The sequence below is a fragment of the Haemaphysalis longicornis genome, unplaced genomic scaffold (genome assembly GCF_048455015.1).
Source record: "Haemaphysalis longicornis isolate Haplotype H1 unplaced genomic scaffold, Haemaphysalis longicornis Haplotype H1 scaffold_1, whole genome shotgun sequence".
In the NCBI taxonomy this organism is placed as follows: Eukaryota; Metazoa; Arthropoda; class Arachnida; order Ixodida; family Ixodidae; genus Haemaphysalis; species Haemaphysalis longicornis.
The window spans coordinates 114133552-114155434 of record NW_027526203.1 but is presented as its reverse complement, the minus strand read 5'-3'; the positions used below and the strand labels follow the sequence as shown (position 1 = coordinate 114155434).

Below are 21883 nucleotides of genomic sequence, written 5' to 3'. Positions count from 1 at the left end.
TCGCGGCCAACTCCATACGACTAACATTTCGTTGATTCAGACAGAGCTGGAACACCGGCGTTGATACCGGTGCTAAAATTTGGCAATAGCTGCCCGGTGCTCACAAGTTATGCGTTGACAAACATAGCAACTGCATCGGCATGTTTACGCGAGCCGTGGCACCCGGCCTTGCTCGTGCAGCTTCCCCCGCCTACCTCGCTTAGACTCACTGAACTCATAATAAAGTGCAGAGATGCGTGAGCCGCGTGTTTACAACAAACTCACAACCATTCACTGTACCCGCCTCTAACTAAAAGTCGCAGCCCAGGGTCACGTCTGTCATGTGGCCAGCGCCATTGCTGGAAACATCGGACGGCTCCGTTGCGTTCGCTAGCTCCTCCCGGATGCAGTAAACATCGTTTGTGGCGTGTAGCTGGCGACCACGTTTTGAGGTTTTCTTATATGAAAAAGAAAACGAGCCAATATATCCCATCTCTCTAAAAGCGTTAAAACGAGCGCGCTGGTTTCAGCAGTCATCGCAGCGTAGCATGGGCGGTACGGGGAAGGGCGCAAGCGATGACAACATCCGACAAATGCCTCCAGTTGCCGTAGATGGCGCTAGTTGTTCAGGCGCTGGTGTCGCCACCATACCAGCGCACGAGCCTATAGGCGGCGACCAAAGCGTCATGAAATGCTTGGTCAAATGCGAGCAGGGGTTGCTCGCGCTGGACAAGAACTTGAAACAGCCAAAGCTCACTGCCCTATTTGCACGTGAATAAAGCTTTGCTTCACTGAATACTTTGTGTATTGATTCCTTGCAGTTGTGGTGCAATTAAAGCTCAACTGCTTTTGCTTTTTGAGAGTTGTCGTTTATCTCAAAATACCGCTTATAACGAAACTGTTCGCTGTCCTGCTGACTTCGTTATAACGAAGAATTACTATATATATATATAATATATATAGTTGAGAAAGCGGTAGACGCACGATTAAAAACAAAAACAGTGGTTTACTGACGTTTCGACTGGAGCACCAGTCTTCATCTTGAGTAACATACAACGTTGGAGCATGCACGCTTATATAGGTGCAGAAGGTGCGCTGCACCGTCTCAGAGGGCAAACTGATCACTAAACTGTACCGAAAACCGGCCGACAAGCAACAGCACCTACATTTTCAAAGCAGTCACGTCAAACATTGCAAAACCGGAATTCCCTATAGCCAAGCTCATCGTTTTCGTCGAATTTGCTCAAGGGAAGAGGACTTCAATGATAATTGTAAGGAGCTACGCCGTGCACTTTTGAAACAAAAATATCCCGTTGAAATAATTGACAACGCTATAGACAGAGCACGAAACCTGAATCGCTCAGACATTCTCAGAGGCACCAAAGCCTACCACGACACCCCGCAAACAAACTTGGTCTTAACACATTCCGCATCTGTTCCCAAAGTCTCGTCTATACTAAAAAAGCACTATAACATTCTTACCAAAAGTGAACGCCTAAAACATATTTTTCCCGAACCCCCACGGGTTGTGTACAGGAGAAACAAAAACATTAGGGATGTCCTGACCTCATTCAAAATAAGGACTCAAACGACCGGCGGATGCAGTCCTTGCGGGAAGCCTCGATGTCAAATATGCTCGCACATATCCACAACGTATACCGCGGTCAGTTCAGCCTCTGACTTTCGTCTAAAAATTGGAGGAAACCTCAGCTGTGATAGTTCCAATGTGGTATATTTGCTCGAGTGTACGGTGTGCCACCTACAATACATCGGGCAAACACAAAAGTCGTTCAGAACTCGGTTTAAGAATCACAAGTCAAATTTCAAAACTGTGCCATCTCTCCCGTTGTCAAAACACGTTAACCTTCCTGGGCACTCTTTTGACCACCGCAGAACCACGATATTAGAATCTGGGTTTCGCTCTCACCATGATCGACTAATCTGCGAATCGTACCTCATTTACAAGTTCAAATCCGCATCCTCAGGCATTAATGAGAGTTTGGGGAAATTATCGTCTTTGGTGGGTACCTAAGCCATTTTCACCTTTTTCCTTTCTTTTCGTTTTTTCTTTCTCTCTTTCTATTTTCTTTTTTGTTTCATTCGCCTTACCGAACACTGTCAGCCACCACACGATCCCCCCCTCCCCACCCTTGTCTGTTTCCCCTTTTTTTTCGTGGAATAGTAGCTGCATTCCCAGTACGTCTCCCCTCCCGGGTTTGGCAGCCCTTTTGGGGGGTTAAATTTGTTATCGCGAACGCGCCGTCCGCGCGGTCACTCACCATTTTCTTCCATGTTGCGCGGTTCCCCCACCCCTCCGCTTCTTGGACAGTCAATCATTACTCACTTCTTTGCATGCCTCCATCATGCTGTGACATGCTTTTATTATATACACAGAAACTTGTTGACCCTTACTGGTGACCGATTTAATAATTGCTTCCACGCAGGACACACCTAGTTAATTCCTACCTGGCTAAATAATTGGTTGCGTTGCTGGCACGTGCCCTCTTCCGTGACTTCTGTGAATTTGTAAACTACCCTGACATTCCCCATGCCACCGGTAATTGGTGTTTTCAGGAATGGATGCGTCACCGGCGGCTTCCGTGCTGTATTTGTTCTCTTGTACTTCGCATTTCGTGTGTCGAGACGTTCCCTGCACAATCCATTTAATCGTGTAATTCGTATGAAAAGTGTATTTGAACAGCTCCCTACCCTGTTTTTTTAATGGATGAAGTTGAATATTGCTGGGCTTTTTATAAAAGAGTTTGTCATCATGTATAGTGCCACATGTATAATGCCCTCCATTTCCTGTTCCCTCGCCCCAAACCGCCAATGTTTTTAACAAGGGTGCACTAAAGACACCTTCTGCCCCTATATAAGCGTACGTGCCCCAACGTTGTATGTTACTCAAGATGAAGACTGGTCCTCCAGTCGAAACGTCAGTAAACCACTGTTTTTGTTTTTAATCGTGCGTCTACTATTTTCTCAACTATTTCTTCTGGCTCCTCGAGAAGTTTCTTTCACTGCTTACATATATATATATATATATATATATATATATATATATATATATATATATATATATATATATATATATATATATATATATATATACAGAAAGAAATGCCGGCAGTCTACAACGCTAAAGAAGGCAAAGGGGAATGGTTAGACTATTTTTTACCGTTACTGACGTTGCATTACTTTTTTTATTAATTACGTGAGAAGGAAAGAAAGAAAAACTCGCGCCCAGAGTGGGGACCGAACCCACGCCTTTCGATTAGATCTCGAATGTCTTACCAACTCGGCTATCTGGGTGACTGTGTTCCCCTTCACTTTCTGGGGTATTTATATTTACTACAACTGTATCTGACGCTTGAGGGTGGTAGCCAGCGCCGCTCAGAATACACGGGGAGAAGGGACCTTCTTTTCAACCCCCGGGGCGTGATGTAAACGTCTACAGCCTGTCATAGGCGGGTAACTGGCGGGAAAACCTCGTATGCTACCTTGCCATCAAGGCTGGCTACCACCCTCAAGCGTCAGATACAGTTGTAGTAAATATAAATACCCCAGAAAGTGAAGGAGAACACATTCGCCAAGATAGCCGAATTGGTAAGGCATTCGAGATCTAATCGAAAGGCGTGGGTTCGGTCCCAACTCTGGGCGCGTGTTTTTCTTTCTTTCTTTCTCACGTCATTAATAAAAAAATAATGCAACGTCACTAACGGTAAAATAATAGTCTAACCATTCCCCTTTGCCTTCTTTGGCGTTGTAGACTGCCGGAATTTCTTTCTGTATTTCCTAATGAGCCCCTCATTTCCAAACCCTATTATCGTGCGAAAGCTTAGCGAGGGCCTCGGTTCTGGCAGCCTTGATGCCAAGGTAGCATAAGAGGGTTTCCCGCCAGTTACCCGCCTATGACAGGCTGTAGACGTTCACGTCACGCCCCGGGGGTTGAAAAGAAGGTCCCCTTCTCCCCGTGTAGTCTGAGCGGCGCTGGCTACCACCCTCAAGCGTCAGATACAGTTGTAGTAAATATTGCCGCGAACAATGTATGGGTTTGATTATTTATTGTTTGTTTTTACTGCCAGGCCACGCCCTGCTGTGTTATCTGCGTTCCAAACGAAGCGCGTCTTACATTCTTTACTTTTATGCCCACGGGCTATCACATTCAGATAAGCAGACTGTTTCGCCCTAACGCCACTAGCCCAGAATAATCTTCTGTGATCTACAATGTTCTGGATGTGAATCGACGTTTCCAGAAACACTTGCGCCGAAAGATAAAAGCCTGCAGAGCAGACGCCGCGGCATTCATTCGACGACACTCGCCCGTCCAAGTCACTTTGTTGACCGCTGCTTCGCCGCCTCTGTATTATTTTGAGTTGTTAGGGGAGCACAAGTTCGCTCCAATAAACTTGTTTCTCCCTCAAGACAACTGCGTCGTCCTTGGCTTCGTGACATCTGGTGGAGGTGCTGGGTACTAAGCCTTTATGCTCTCTACGACATCTGGAAGCCGCCAAGCCAGTCCAACCAGAGAAAGTCGCCGACTGCAAGGATTGCTACTCGAGTTCGGTCTTCTGCCAGAAGGGCCCAAGAGAAGGAACGCTGCAACCAACACTATGGTGCAAGAAACAACATCGCCAATCATCCTGCAGCAGCCCCGAGAGCCGCCATCGTTCCGCGGATCCCCCGGAGAAGACCCTGAGGACTGGTTGGAGAAAGTGGAGCACGTCCGCATCTTTAACAGGTGGGATGACGAAGAAACTTTCCGCCAGGTTTTCCTCTGTTTAGAAGATACGGCCCGAACGTGATTTGAGAACCATGAAAGCTCCCTAACCAACTGGACTCTCTTTAAGAGCGAGTTCCTCAAAACATTCGCTACCGTCGTGCGGAAAGAACGAGCCGCCCTTTTGTTGGAAACGCGCACGCAACACCCCAACGAAGGGGTCGTGATCTTCGGTGAGGAGATGAAGCAGCTCTTTCGCCGCGCGGATCCCGAAATGACGGAAGAAAAGAAGTTGCGCTTCTTAATGCGCGGTGTGAAGGAGGAACTGTTTCCTGGACTTGTCCGAAATCCTCCAAAGACCGTCGCCGAATTCGAGACCGAAGCCAGCACCATTGAGAAAGCCCTCGAAATGCGTTCTAAGCAGTACGACCGGAACTATGTTGGCATGGCCAATGCGAATTGCGTCGACAACGTGCGCATTCCCGAAGATAGCCTACTGGAGACTTTCCGCGAAATAGTGAGGGAGGAGCTGCGGAAACTGCTCCCAACGCCGCCGCCACCACAAGTCGCTTACCTTACCGACGTCATTAGAGAAGAAGTGCAGCAAGCGCTGGGAACTTCAACGACGCAAATAGCACCTCGCGAGCCGCAAGCCATGACCTACGCGGCTGCTGTCCATCGCCCTCGCCCACCTGCACCCAATCGTCACGACGCTCCGTACCGTCGTCCCCTCTCGCCGGCTCGACCACCTGCGGCGCAACCCCCCGCCCCAAGGAAGACCGACGTGTGATGAACGTCCGACAATCGTCCGCTGTGCTACCACTGCGAGAGGCCGACCACATCTACCGTCGCTGCCCTTACAGGAGGCTCGGTTTGCTAGGGTTCTCCGTCGACGCACCCCGCCCCCGAAGTGGTCAGCGCCCATCGGAGATCGAAGAGTACCAGTCCAACACCAGCCGTCGACCAGCCCGTTTCAACCGCTCGCCGTGGCCCTACCCATACCAGTCGCCGAACCGCCGTAGCAATGCTGAGTTCTCACGTGGAAGGTCCCCGAGCCCACGCGGGGGAAACTAAAGGAAGCAACTTCTGGAGGTGAAGTTTCTCTACGGCGAAAAACTGGAAACCCTCCAACGACGCAAGGACGCGCCGAAGACACCGATTCACGACATGCCCTCATCCCGACGACCCGACCTAACCCTGACGAGACTCCCGAACACGACGACAGCTACACGGCGCGACGCGTACCCGACATGACCGAGACTGCCGCTGAGAAGACAACAACGACGCACAGTGCACGACCGTCAACACGCACAAGCCGAGACGCGACGCCCCGACGCACCCGGAGCTCGAGGAAGACGGCGTCCGACGTCCAGTTGTCCGTTGACGGCTTTGACGTAGTCGCCCTCATCGACACGGGAGCCGACTACTCGGTAATGAGTGAGTCATTCGCGTCTAAGCTGAAGAAAGTTACGACAAGATGGGACGGTCCACATATACGCACAGGAGGAGGCCACCTCGTGACGCCAAGTGGAACGTGCACATCACGCGTCACCATAGACGGCACGACGTACCCTGCGGCGTTCGTCATTTTGCCTAACTGCTTCCGCGACGCAATTCTCGGAATGGACTTTTTGACGGACAACGGCGCAATAATCGATCTGCAGACGAAGTCGATAACTTTTCCCTCCGATCACTCCATGACGCCGGAATCGAACCCCGCACACCGTGCAGCTGTAAGGATCGCCGATGACCACGTCGCCCTGCCACTCCGCGCAAGCTTGATGGTCACCGTCTACTGTGAAGGTGCTGCTCCCGACGTCGATGCTATCATGGAGAGTGACCAAAGGTTGCTTCTCAACCGCGGTGTGTCTGTCGCAAGAGGCATTGCGCGGTTTAAGCAGCGCAAATCCCACGTTTTGGTCACCAACTTCACTGAGGAGTACCAGCATCTAAACAAGGGCGCTTCAAATGCGTTCCTCGAAGAAACGCAACAACCAAGTGATGTGACCGCACTAGCCGACTTTGAACACGCACCCGACGATACTTTCAAGCTTCCGCGTCCCTTCAACGTGAATCCGGCGCTACCGCAAGAAGAAAAGAACAAGTTATTGGCTTTGCTGCGTCGCTATAGCGGATGTTTTTCGTCGAACTCCAAGTTACGCCAGACACCTCTGACGAAGCACCGGATAATAACAGAGGATGGAGCCCGACCTACCCGACGGTCACCATACCGCGTCTCTTCACGCGAGCGCGAAGCCATCCGGACTCAAGTAGATGAAATGCTCAACGACGACATTATACGGCCATCGAAAAGTCCGTGGGCGGCGCCGGTTGTACTCGTGAAGAAAAAAGACGGCACACTGAGGTTCTGCGTTGACTACCGGCGATTGAAGAAGATCACCAAAAAGGACGTGTACCCCCTGCCACGAATCGACGACGCCCTCGACTACCTCTGCCATGCGAAGTACTTCTCATCGATGGATCTGAAGACAGGCTACTGGAAAATTGAAGTGGACGAGAAAGATCGAGAGAAGACTGCATTCATAACCCCGGACGGCCTATACGAGTTCAAGGTGATGCCTTTTGGGCTATGCACGGCACCAGCAACGTTCCAAAGAGTCATGGATACTGTGCTAGCTGGCCTGAAGTGGCACACCTGCCTCGTATACCTCGACGCCGTTGTGGTATTCTCCCGGACTTTCTACGAAAACCTTGCAAGGTTGCAGTCTGTACTCGAGGCCATCCGTACGTCGGGGTTAACGCTCAAGCCTGAAAAGTGCCGCTTGGCGTACCAGGAACTCAAGTTTTTAGGCCATGTCGTCAACGCCGCGGGAGTTCGACCTGATCCGACGAAAACTTCCGCCATAGCGAACTTTCTCGGACTATGCGCATACTACAGCCGCTTCGTCGTAAACTTCGCCCGCATTGCAGAGCCACTCACCCGCTTGACGAAAGATAGCATCCCTTTCAGCTGGGAAAATGCCCAAGAAACAGCCTTCTGCGAGCTGCAACAATGCCTGCAAAGCCCGCCTGTGCTCGCGCATTTCGACGAAAATGCCGAAACGGAAATGCACACGGACGCCAGTGATATAGGCTTGGGTGCCGTCCTCGTGCAAAAGCAAAGCATGTGCGAGAAAGTAATCGCCTATGCCAGCCGTGGTCTGTCCAAGGAAGAAAGAAATTACTCAGCCTCTGAGAAAGAGTGCCTCGCTATTATATGGGCCATTTTAAAATTTCGCCCATACGTGTATGGAAGACCATTCAAGGTTGTGACAGACCACCATGCGCTCTGTTGGCTCGCCAATTTGAAGGACCCCTCTGGCCGTCTTGGTAGATGGAGCTTGCGCCTGCGAGAATTCGACGTTACAGTAGTCTATAAATCCGGGAGGAAACACTCCGACGCCGACTGCCTGTCCCGTGCCCCCGTCGACCCCCCACCACAAGACTCCGATGAAGACAGCGCGTTCTTCGGAGTCGTGACTGAGAGCGACCTGGCCGCCCAGCAGCGTGCCGACCCGGATCTACGCGTCATGATCGACTACCTCCAAGGATGCAACGTCGCCGTGCCCAGGGCCTTCAAACGCAACTTACCTGCATTCAGCCTGAAAAACTCCTTCCTCGTGAAGAAGAATTTCAGCCCCGGAACGAGAGCAAATTATCTCCTTGTGATCCCGGCAGATCTTCGTGACGAAATTTTGGAAGCGTGCCACGACGACCCGCCTTCCGGACATCTCGGTACAGTTCGCACAATTGGGAAAATCAAGGCGAAGTACTACTGGCCCCGCCTTGCATCCGACGTCACCCACTACGTCTGGAGCTGCCGTGACTGCCAGCGACGAAAAACGCCACCAACGAGACCCGCCGGACTTCTGCAACCGATCGGCGTCCCATCTAGGCCCTTCCAACAGATTGGAATGGACCTTCTCGGCCCGTTCCCCACATCCCGGTCAGAGAACAAGTGGATTGTTGTAGCGACAGACTACATGACGCGCTACGCAGAGACCGCCGCACTTCCGAGGGGGACTGCACAAGAAGTCGCAAAGTTCTTCATAAGCCAAGTTGTGCTGCGGCATGGAGCCCCGGAAGTCCTAATCACGACCGCGGAACGGCCTTTACTGCGGAGCTGATGCAAGGGATATTACGCTACAGCAACACGGATCACCGAAGAACGACGGCGTACCACCCCCAAACGAAGGGACTAACGGAACGCCTGAACAAGATAATCGCGGATATGCTGTCAATGTACGTCGACGTTGAACATAAGACTTGGGACGAAGTGCTACCGTACGTCACCTTTGCGTACAACACGGCTATCCAGGAAACTACGCAGATGACGCCGTTCGAGCTTGTCTACGGAAGACGGCCGACTACGATGCTCGACGCCATGCTTCCGCACGTAGAAGACGACGACATCATCGCCGACGTCCAAGGATACCTTCAGCGTGCGGAGGGGGCCCGCCAGCTGGCTCGAGTTCGTACAACGGACCAGCAGCTGGTGGATGCCCGGCGGAACAACCTCCGACGCCAAGAAGCCGAGTACTGGGGATCGTGTGTGGGTTTGGACTCCCATCCGTCGACGCGGACTAAGTGAGAAGCTTCGGCGACGGTATTTCGGACCCTACCAGATTCTACGACGTGTCGGCCAAGTTACCTACGAGGTGATCCCCGATGGTGATTCCGGAACATCACGGCGACGCACGCAGCCCGAAGTCGTCCACGTAATTCGCTTGAAACCTTACTATGCAAGATGACGAACTTTTTTTGTTGTTCGTTCGGACTGTGTTTATTTTAGCATCGGGTCGATGCACTCTTAGACGGGGGGGTAATGCCGCGAACCATGTATGGGTTTGATTATTTATTGTTTGTTTTTACTGCCTGGCCACGCCCGGCTGTGTTATCTGCGTTCCAAACGAAGCTCGTCTTACATTCTTTACTTTTATGCCGCACGGGCTATCACATTGAGATGAGCAGACTGTTTCGCCCTAACGCCACTAGCCCAGAATAATCTTCTGTGATCTACAATGTTCTGGATGTGAATCGACGTTTCCAGAAACACTTGAGCCGAAATATAAACACCTGCAGAGCAGACGCCGCGGCATTCATTCGACGACACTCGCCCGTGCTAGTCACTTTGTTGACCGCTGCTTCGCCGCCTCTGTATTCTTTTGAGTTGTTAGGTGAGCACAAGTTCGCTCCAAAAAACTTGTTTCTCCTTCAAGAAAACTGCGTCGTCCTTGGCTTCGTGACAATATAAATACCCCAGAAAGTGAAGGAGAACACAGTCGCCCAGATAGCCGAATTGGTAAGGCATTCGAGATCTAATCGAAAGGCGTGGGTTCGGTCCCCACTCTGCGCGCTTGTTTTTCTTTCTTCCTTTCTCACGTAATTAATAAAAAAAATAATGCAACATCACTAACGGTAAAAAAATAGTCTAACCATTCCCCTTTGCCTTCTTTGGCGTTGTAGACTGCCGGCATTTCTTTCTGTACTTCCTAATGAGCCCCTCATTTCCAAACCCTGTTATCGTGCGAAAGCTTAGCGAGGGCCTCGGTTCTGGCAGCCTTGATGCCAAGGTAGCATAAGAGGGTTTCCCGCCAGTTACCCCCCTATGACAGGCTGTAGACGTTCGCGTCACGCCCCGGGGGTCGAAAAGAAGGTCCCCTTCTCCCCGTGTAGTCTGGGCGGCGCTGGCTACCACCCTCAAGCGTCAGATACAGTTGTAGTAAATATAAATACCCCAGAAAGTGAAGGAGAACACAGTCGCCCAGATGGCCGAATTGGTAAGGCATTCGAGATCTAATCGAAAGGCGTGGGTTCGGTCGCCACTCTGGGCGCGGGTTTTTCTTTCTTTTTTTCTCACGTAATTAATAAAAAAATAATGCACCGTCACTAACGGTAAAAAATAGTCGAACCACATTCCCTTTTGCCTTCTTTGGCGTTGTTGAGTGCCGGCATTTCTTTCTGTATTTCCTAATGAGCCCCTCATTATATATATATATATATATATATATATATATATGCGTGTGTGTGTGTGTGCATTTATTTATTTATACATAGTTAACGTACAGGTGGTCCGCGGCGGCGCTTGCGTTTCTGGAAACATTAGGTGCTGGCGGCTGCAGTTACCTATGGTTTAGAACCATACAACCATGAGTGCTGAATGGCTCGTGCGGATTTCTCATGCTTCCTGTCATACGTAGAATTCAGTAATTTACGAACTTAGTGTTTCAGGCCTGTTGATAACTTCGAAAGCACGAATGTGTTTCTAAGTTGTGAGCACGTTAAAGATGACGAAACTGTTCGGGTATTTCTTCGCCTAAACAGCTAATTATTTTAGGGAGGGTGTGTAAACTAATAGCTACAATATTTTCCGAAATTTTATTTTCATATTTCATAATTACAAAGCAAGCTTGTTGTTTCATTAGCGCTACAGATATGAGAAGCCCAACAAACTTCAAGTTCGGATGGGTGATTTTTTTTATGAAATGGTGAAAGCGCATGACTGAACTACCCAATGTTTGTGAATAATAAAGCTTTTACATAAAGTGCACTCCGTCAGTTCCTCAAGATTACGATGCACACAGAAAGAAGAAAACATATGTTTTATGGTCTCAGAAAGGATTTCCAATATAAATTTTTAGTAGTAAACCCCTATTATTTAAGCCCTGTGGAGACTGAGAGTAAGTTAAGTACGGTGAAATTCAAAATCCCGTGGGTCAATTTTCGTTAAGCAGGAGTGCCACATCATTCAAAGTTGAACAATTCTAAGGAAATGAGAGCTATTTCAGTAATTTGTGCCACTGAATATTGCCTTAAACATCGCTGTAATCATAACACTTATAACTTATAATGGATACGCTAAGCTTGTTTGCTTGTATAAGTGATCTGCATTATTTGATGACTGTCAGTACGATTGGCGGTGAAGTCCTTGAAATTCCTTAAAGGTACCGATACCACATCACTCAGAATATAGTCTCATGGGTTGCGTAGAAAGAACATTCCACCGAATTATCTGAGGCATGTAGGTCATTTTGCTGCAGCAACTGAGCATTACGGTAAAGAAATTTTTAAATATGCGAAGGTCTAAAGTACCAAATCAAGCAAAAGAGATGTCACATGCTCATTTTACATTTATTGTAGCCAACTACAGCATAAACTAGTGGCTCTTGCGTGCTAGCACGCGGGTCGGTAATGCAGCAGCTTCAGACATTAATCGTGCTTTCTGAACTCTGATAGTCTGTGATATTTGAGGTAGGAGAAGTGCTAACCACGGAACGTCTGAATGCAGGAGCATTTACTTCTGGTAAAATATTGAAGAGGAAAAAAGGCTCTTAGTTTGGCCGCTACCAATGCAGCAAGATAAGCTATTTTGTGGCTTGGTCACTTTTTGTGCAAAAATTAATTGTTAACTTTGGCAAATCCCTTTCTGTATCCAAGAGCGCTGTCTTTATAGCTATTTACGTCTTTTTTTTTGTACTGTTTCTCCAAGCTTGCAATAATCGGCAAAAAATGTAGAAATACGCCGCTGCGCAGCAAACACAATACTCAAGGATCCTACTCACCACTATATCCCTAACAGCGGCGGACTTCCCCATGCCAAGGTCTCGGAGAGCCGGGAGGCAAAATCTTCTGTGCGCGTCCCAGATTTCACCGTTCTGAGTTGCCAGTCCTTAACAAAACAAATACAATTTAAATTTAACATTGGGCAACTCTGCGAATCTCACACACACTGCAAAAACACAAAAAAGGAAAATTAGTGTATAAAAAACAAACACGTAAATGCAAAAAGAAAGTAATCCTTTAGTAATTTTGGTTATAGGTTTTCAGTTTGCGATCATTTGTGGAATCATATATAGAGGAGGTTTTCCACAAAACAAGGTATATCGCCCATTTACAACATGTATAGGGCGACCATTTGTGACAAAGTTTTACTTAATCGGCCGTAGTACTCAGGGTCGGCTTATTTTTTACTCGAAATGGTGAAGTGCGATTATGTATTTTTTCGACTAACCTTGGTTTAGTGTTGAAATGCCATGTGGAACTGTTTGACGTGGAACACCGTGAAATGCATAGGTCTAATATCAGGTCATGTATGGCAATAAAATTTCCTCGCATTTACAGTGTTTATTACAGTGATAGAAGACCTTGCTATGCATTACGGGTCTCTGGAGGTGTTAGTTTTATATTCGTTTGTGTTTTCACTGTTGTTGCGAAGCCTCTTAAGGGGACCACTCAGCATATTCTCGCACGCCTTTCGCATGAGCATTACACATTTTAAGTGCAATGCACTTCTTAAGCGACCCTGAACCTGCGTCCACCGGCGATGTCCGCGCACGTGGAGATGGGCGCGCGCAGCCTGACCGCTGACATAGCACATACCCACGTGGGGGATTGGCCAGGAATCTCCTCGTCTTCCTTGGCAACGGGGGGAGATGGGCGCGCGCTACCTGGCCGCTGACATGGCACATACCCACGTGGGGGATTGGCCAAGAATCGGGCGTGAGAAGGGCTAATGCACCTGCTTAAAGGAGTACTGACACGAAATTTCAAAGCTGAGTTTCGCTCTAGCAATCAAGTACAACGACAACACAAATAGGTGTCTGTGAATAAATGCATCTTTCTTTCTTTGTAGTTGTGTGTGTGTGTGGGATCTCTCTTTCGCGAACATTACCGAACCGCGCAAATTCAACTCGTGCATTCGCACTTTCACATTGTTCCCCTCGGGGAAATGCGGGGAATTTTTTACCCACTCCCCCTTATAATCAACACCCCTAGCAGTTACTTCCGATACAATTGGGTGATTATTTTTTATCTTCCAGAACGTTGCGTGCGAAATACATGGCTCGCACTCATTAATATCTCAGGAATGAGTTCTTTCGAAATGGAGGGTTGGACGTAAGCCCGTCTGCTGGGAAAACACATGATTTTCTTTGTCAACAAGGCACCCGTACGGGAGCCGAAACGTCTTTTTTGGATTTTATAAACATTCTTGGTCGGTACCAGGTTGTTAAGTTCTTCTTTAATTTATTCACAAATTATTGCTTATTAGCGTTTTTCGTCCTTTTTGTCCGGAGAGTTAGGTTATGTATTTACTCGCACTGTTCAATTTAAAGGAAGCCAAACGTATCTTCTCTCCCGGAAAGACCAACTTCCAGGTTTCAGTCTTCTCCAAATTAAGAAATAACAACTCCATGAACTGCACAGCCAGCCAGGCCAATAAGAGTCTTTAGTGTACGCCTTGTTTGTTTTATTAACGCGATAGCGTTATTAGGCTCCTTTTTCTACTCCCGCCTGGCTCCTAGCCGTCCGCTATCAGTCGTGCTAATTAGGCTGATAGCGCCGCTGCCACCCGGAAGCTACTACTGAGGTAGCAAGATTTGAGGGCTGCGCTAAATCTGTAATGTGGCGCTACCGCAACAGAAGTTTGGAAAGGAGAACACTGATACAACGTCGGATACGAAAGAAAGGACACGCGTTTTCACCAGGTACGCGCCTACGCGGTGAAGTTTGTTCTATGCCCAGTCAGTGGTAGCAAGCTCGGCAGTCACGGTCTCCAGCAGTGCCCGCAATTTACGTCATAACACCAAAGCGGGGTACCACCAGAAGATGCAAAATATGATTTTCCGGTAATTCATGCCCCGAGGCTACTGTTATGCTACGAGGCTTGTCGTAGTGGAAACCTCCGGAAGAATTTTGACCACGTTAGGATGTTTAACGCGCGCCGAAATCTGGAGACACTGGTCTTTTTGTTTTCTGCTTCCACCAGAAAAACGACCGCGCGGCTCGGAATTGAACCAGCGGTCTTGGTCTCAGCAGCGCAATGCCTTACCCACTGAGCAACCGTGCTGTGTTTTCTACCAGCACTTATGCCGGCACCAATAGTGGGTGACCTGACTAAAACTGCCTACAGAGGATTAAAGCAGATATCTCATAAATCAGTGAAGGCATCGATTATAAGCGGAAAATAGCTAAAATAGAGCTCATTATATTGGGGCCAATCATATAAGAAGACAAAAGACTTTTCAATACTCCCACGGTTATGTCTCCGCTGAAAGCTCGGTATGGTAAACGACAGATGGGGCCACGTGGCCAAGTTCAAAATCGCTGTAAAAATAGGTGCGAATATCCTTCCAGAGAACAGCCATGTAAGAATGCCCGGCGGGGTTTTAGACAAGCGGGTAGTTCCCAACTCACAATCGCCAAAAACAGAAAACCTTAACCAATTATTGCCCACAAGCAAAACGTCCAACCAAGAGAAGAGCAAGAAAAAGACAAAAGAAACGATAAGACACATGCAACCACTGATCATTACCGGAATACTGCTGAGCCTGCTGTGCCAGATCAGCAGCCCCAAAGAAGTTGAAAGAAACACCATCCCTAGGACAGCATGCATGCAGGGCAGTTCTCAACCTCGCTATTGGGACCGTGAGACGAACTAACAAAGGGTGGACAACCCGGGTAACAGAATGAACATGCACATGCGAATCAAAAAAAGGGGACGGCCAGTTACTCGATTCAGGAATGAAATAACAGTAGTCGGAGCTAAGAATGGACTCGCGAAGCGCAGGAAAACAGCGGGTGAAGGTCCATAGAAGAGGCCCTCACGCTGCAGTCGTCCTAAATAGGATGTTCGTGATGACGATGAATAAGTCCTCAACATGTGTGTTCCTAACGCATTTCAAGAAATCGGAGAAACAATGCACTCTAGTGGCCCCGAGAATGGGGATGTAAGAAGAAAATCGGGAGGGGCCATCATGTCTCCTTTGAAAAGAAACAGGCACCCCCAAACAGAAAACAAAACACAGGCACCCCCACCCCTTTGAAAAGATCCACTGCACGTGATGACAGACATGGCACCGATCTGGCGACCTTGCATAAAAACTCTCCTCTGCCGAAAATATGGACAAAATCCTACACAAGAAGGAGCCGTATGGGCGGCTCAAGTTTATTCGGCGAAAGTTTCAAATATCATGAGACGACAGTATACACCAACTCTGGGATGTACGAAAGCACGAGGCTCCAAATGTCGTAGTTGACTACTCCGGCACGCTTTGTGACTGCAATGACCCTCTAACATAAATGTACAAATAAGTGGGAATTGGAGCCGTCCTCTTGGCAATCCGAGTAGCGGAAGTACGAAATAAAAGCATTACATCATTACATACTCACAGAGGACATTATACATTTTTCTAGAGGCAGAATACCAAGCACTTCAGTAAGATATTCCATTCTTAAGGAGAAAGTTACAGCGTCGACGGGACCGCCGGATACAATGGTCTGAAAGCGAACGACGCACTATTCAAGAGGCACACGAACTCACGTCCCGTGGTCCTTGTGACCACGACTACCACACGGCTTTCTTCGAAAAACGTTAAGAACGAATCCTCATCCTATGCCTAGGAACACAATCTTTCCCCTTGCTACAACGGGGTCTCAATGCCGAATAATCACTAACTCTGTGGACGAAAAACCTACAGCGTTATCTTAAAATATTGTGCGTTAAGGTTCATTAAAGCATCCTGACGGGCTAGTTGGTCTGACATAATGGAAATAAACTTCGCGCTACAAGGACGGGACGAAAGAAGAGGACACACCACACAGCGCAGACTAACAAATTGTGCAGATTCCACGCAGATATACGTATACTACTATCGCGTAGACATATGGAACCAAGAAAAGTTTTAACAATTATAAAAAAATTAAAAAAAATAAAAACCACACCTTCATGTGACACATGCCGTCTCAACCAGATTTTACACCATCAAGAAACGCAAACGGTATTCGGTGAGAACATCAGACATTAACTTAGAACTCTGCTAAAAAAGGGGGAAACGTCCACCCTATTCCGCGCAATCTAACCATGCCAAAGGGTACGGCCAGGGGAGAACAACTCAAACATAACATATATTCCACTTCGATGCGTGGGAGGCAGATCTGACCACTCGTTACCTCAAGATAAGCGCGAGCTGATTGGGAGGGCAAGGGATGGAGCTGCGGCATGTGGTGCCATAGACTCAGGTTCCACCTTTGAGCTCCCAGCCATCTTCTTACCCCATTTTCTTAAAACTCAACCATGTCTTCCTCAAGAAAGATCTGATCTCTCTCTCTCTCTCTCTCTCTCTCTCTCTCTCTCTCTCTCTCTCTCTCTCTCTCTCTCTCTCTCTCTCTCTCTCTCTCTCTCTTTTAAAAAGAGCAAAGCTGTTCAGCCCGACCTAGACAGCACGGAATATATATTTTGATAGACTGACACTGAATCCTCACTAAAACTGACCAACACCTCGCATTAGCAACCTTTCACGCTCACATGTTAAGCCACAGAAGCGCAGAGACCTTTTGTCTCTCCTGGAACACGGCGATTAAAAACCCTCGTTACTAGTCTTTCTCTTTTCGATAACCTTTCGTGCTAGTGAAGCATAGACGGCAAATTCAGCAGCTGCGTACAGAAACGCTCTGTGGAAGTCGAAGTATCGCTATCGCGCATTACATCTTAGGATACAAATGTAGATGTCTCTACAACTTTTTAATCAACGTCTTTTGACGGTTACGTGTTTCTTTCTCAATCTGACATTTCTCTACAACTAACTTTCTACAAACCTGCGTTCTGCCACACAGGCGGCACCACGCAAGTTCGAAAATATTTCTTAAAGATGCTGACAAAACTGCATCAACTGCAGTTTCAGGCTGGCGAGTTTTCCGCGACTTGGAAACTTTGTCATGAAGAGCGCGAATGGCCACTGAGGTATTACGTGCTGCGGTAGGCCTAGCACGATGGTGGCGTGGTGTTAGCATCACCGATTATTGCTATGGAAGCGGCGCCCTACCTGAACTCTACGAAGCACCATCACTCCCGTTGGGGAGAGATTGTCTGACAGGTGTTTTTGCTTCGACGCCAGCCGCCACACGCAGGCAACAACCCTGTTAGCCCAGTTCCTTTACACCAGCGCAACACGCACTCACAAGCTAGCCAACGGGAAACACTAGGACTTCAGCCTTAACGCCAATCTATACCCAAAATATAGACCTTCGTCCCAGTACGTGGTTGCCTGAAGGAGCCCAATAGGGAGAGGCCGCTCAAAGGCATAGATTTATGCTCTCATGACAAATAAATTAGCACTAGACAGCGGGACGTCCTGGAAAAGTATCACTCATTCCGATTCCGCGCACAACCATGACGGGATGTACCTCAGCAGCGCGCAGGGGAAGTCTTGTGAAGAATAGGCCACCGATGCAAGACAAGCGGAGTGGTCTGCACAGGACCCATACTATGACCAAGAACGGATGAATTGCAACGGAGTATCTAAGCCTAGAAAAACCAGGACGATACCACATTTTGTAAAATATGCATTTTGACATCAAGTTAGCAAGAACCATAGCTTCGCGTAAGTTAAATCACCTAACTGGTTCTCTCTGTGCATTACATAAGCGTCGGTGGTTCCTGAAAATGAAGATAGCTTTGCCGCACCCCAATACCATTACTGACGCAACCGCTGTGCTTGCAGCACCGTCCGAATGTTGATACCGCGTGAAGTTTCGCATTTGCTGGGACACTAGAATGCGCATTCGCGCGCACATACAGCGAAGAGGAAAGTGAATGGCTTTTATTTTTGGCGAGCATTCCAGTTTCTTTAAGGATACCCTCATCGTTACCAGGTGTCAAATGCAAAGCAAGGAACCTCGAAAAGTTTGATTTTCTTGGACCCGAATGAGATCAGCCCGAAAACTATGAACGCACTGAGCACTGAAAATCAAGCAATCTTCTGGCATAGTACGTGGACAACCGTGATGCCTCCATTATTAACTACCAAGCAGCCAAGCCAGCTTTTATTATAAAGCACGGAAATGCTGTTATAGACGAACTGCTCCTAAACTTGTTGTACCCTATGCGTCATAACTACAATCATTGCGACCATAATAAAAACATCACCCGGCCACTCACCGCCGTATTTCGTTATGGCAATATGTATACAGACATGGCGGCTCCTGAACGTAAAAATTGCCAAACAGAATGCCGCCTTGGTATGGCGAAAACGTGCGAGAAATTGCCACTTTTTTGGGCACGCAATTTCAATTCCCAGCATTATATATGTGTGATGACACTACCACGCACCAGGGAGACCACCATGCGGGATGATGGGCATTGGGCAATATCACCCTTGATAGAAATCTTGATTACTCAACTGCGCACACATGATACGCCAGTTAAAGGGACAGTATCAACACAGGATGCGGGAATAATTGTGTCGCAGTTTGCGCTGTTTGCGGTACTTTTTGTGGCTCAAGCCATCATTTCATGTGCGTTAAGATCGACAATGGAGCCCACGACCACCGCACTAGACTAGGACCCACGAGAACCTGTTGACACGCGAAATATCAATGTTACGAACGCTTTTTGATGTATAGACTCTTCGAAAGCGGTGATCTGAATGAAGCCAGGGCGAAGGCTTGAAGCCGAGCCGAAGTATTTTAGTGCTTCTTTTCTTTAATGTTAAATTCAGCAATGGGAAGGCAAGGATACGATTGACATAGTCTCGAATATATAGCGAGAAACTGGTGCTGTCGACGGCATGTTTTAGTAAGGACGGCAAAAACACGCAACCGAGCGTTTGCGCTACACTAATCAACACGATCGTAACGCGCCCATGCGATTCTAACCTGAAAAAATCACGGAAGAGTCGTTAGGTAAGCTTTGTTGCAACGACCATCAGAATTACCACAACAGATATGAAAATTGATTGATTGATTGTAGGGTTTAACGCACGGCCGCAACGCAGGCAATGAGGCGCGCCGTAGTGGAGGGCTCCGGATTTCTTTTTACCACCTGGGTACCTTTAACGTGCGCCGAAATCTGGTACACACGGGTGTTTTTGCTTTTCGCCTCAATATGAACAGCGGAGATATAAAGATACTGGACTCACCGATCAATCTGAATACCTCGGTAACCTTGAAGCTAGAAAATTTACCACCTGACTAAAGATTCGACATTTGGTTCCACCAATACGGTACTTCCCTACAGAAGAACGTGGCCAAACCGGTAATGTACGAAGTACTAGTTTTCAGACTTCGATATGGAACGCACTCAGCCATCGTAAGAACCTTGAAACCCTTCACCAATAAGAGCTTACGTTATAACATACATGCCGAAACCTAAATATGTAAGGGAACTGTTTTCTAATCTACACATTGGCTTTATAAAAAATATTTTTCGGCTTCGGCCCCTCTTAATATATTTTGTATTGTCTGTTATCCTTCTATACCTTAGAAGGGGCGGATTTTGTTCCCCATTATTTGTTTCCTCTTAGGGGGAACACGGAATAGATAGATGAAATAAATAATGGTAAAGATTTGCAAACCCATCTTTCATACCATCTCTGCTGAAGGAGGGTATCCAAAGTCGTGAAGGCGGCATTCTGCACTAGTGGCAAGGCAGACTGGTTTCGCGATAGCTACGGCATGACTCGGATAACTCTTTCGCGGGATGCTCACAAATAGAAATTGTGATGCAGGACGACGTCCGCGTGACAGACTCCAAACCGTCTCCCCAAAATAAGCGACCGGCACTTTCCGAGAACTTCATGATGCACGCCAGGATGGATACGCAATTTATGACACTATGCGTGGGTGATATCGTCGATGTGTACACAAAGATTTTATGTGTCGCGGGCGACCGTAAGGTTGCCACGGCAAACCTCACTGGCATCACCTGCAACAAAACGCCATACATCAATCGCACAACGGAAGGTGAATTGGAAACTATTGCCTCTGCCTTCGACAGCACAGTGAGCTATGCAGACGGTACTGCCAAGGCCATTTACACGCATATGGGTATATTTACACAGAGCTTAGCAGACCTGCAAGTTCTTTACGATGTGCTACCCAAAGTACGGGAGATATGTCCTATAGAATTTGGTTGCCCGATTAATTCTACACAACCCTGGTATTCACAGAGACAGGTTACGCCAGAGTAGTATGAAATATTTTGTTCCCGACTGCTCCATATTTTTTTCGACGTCTCCATCAAATTGACCAAACATTCGGATTCTCGGCCGCAGGCATGAAGCCCACATGCCTCTTTATGCTGTGTAACCATGATTTGCAAACAGCGCTTGTGGAAAGTTTAGGAGCCGAACGAACGTCTGTTGCTGCCTGGATTTCCGCTTCCCTTGGAATATTTTCTATATGCTTCAGTTTGGCTTCGACGTAACGCTAGACGTCCGAGAAAATTAGAGTCGGGCAGGTAAAGGCGACTTTGAACCAAGAATATGAAGGCAAAAATCCGAGTTATATTTACCGGCCTGGGAGCTACTGAAGCCATCTCACTACAAACTCTCCCACATTTCCAGGCTGTAGACAGCGCAGAGGACCGGTGGCAATTCAATTTGTCTACGGATTTGAGGGGCAAAGTGACTGAGGCAAAAACACCTTCGCTAACCGGGGGTAGTGAGCTACAAGGTGTGTTCACCACCGTTCAGCAGTTGTGTGACCCTCGGGTGGCCAATTATTCCCCAGTAACTTTCTCCATGAAGACAGCGCTTCCGTCACGGCTATAGGAAGTTCCTCAGTGAAGTCGCATAACCAATTTCCCTTACCCTTACTCCTATTCCCTTAATAGGGAAGTGCTCTTCTCCAGTCGAAACCATCCTTCGTCTCCATTTCTCAACGCCACATTTAAAAGACCCCGTTTCAGGGTGTCTTAATTTCTTAGCGGCAACGGCAGCAACCATTTTTTTGCTCATTGTCCGTACTGGTTCCAGGATTGTGAGAACACTCATGCTGTTTATCCAAGGGAATGAGTACGCCACTGCAGAAATATTGGAATGTCTGCTAGTGTCCACCGTAGGCGAACAGCACAATAATCTAAACTGTATATTTCCAAGATGCTCGACTCGGCGGAGACACCGAAACGCAAAAAAAAACTGTCAAGAACTTGAGATTTCCGAGTGTACACTTCAGACAAAAAATGTTAGCGTTTCGAGCGTTTTGCAATACGAGCACTATAGCGCGTTAGTTTGGTCAAGAAAGTAGTGTTGCTCATACCTAGCTTTATGTTCCTGTTTACGCTAACACAAAAACGCTTCTTCAATGATACTACCTGTCACGTTAAACTTGTCGCGGCGATCCTGCTTTTCCTGCGGTAGTCGAAAAGAAAACACTGCCAAGTCTAGTTACGTAGCTATAAAGGATAAT

At 47.7% G+C, this 21883-nt stretch overlaps 1 protein-coding gene across 3 annotated transcripts in view; it reads right to left on the bottom strand.

Moving 5' to 3' along the window:
* The window catches only part of LOC144179334 (cytochrome P450 2F3-like), a 123692-nt gene that overhangs the window by 62223 nt on the left and 39586 nt on the right, over window positions 1-21883 (bottom strand). For all 3 annotated transcript variants that reach the window (XM_077707631.1, XM_077707649.1, XM_077707638.1), the window contains exon 4: window positions 12262-12368. In XM_077707631.1, the coding sequence (XP_077563757.1) occupies window positions 12262-12368 (107 nt within the window). The remainder of the gene's footprint in view (window positions 1-12261; window positions 12369-21883) is intronic.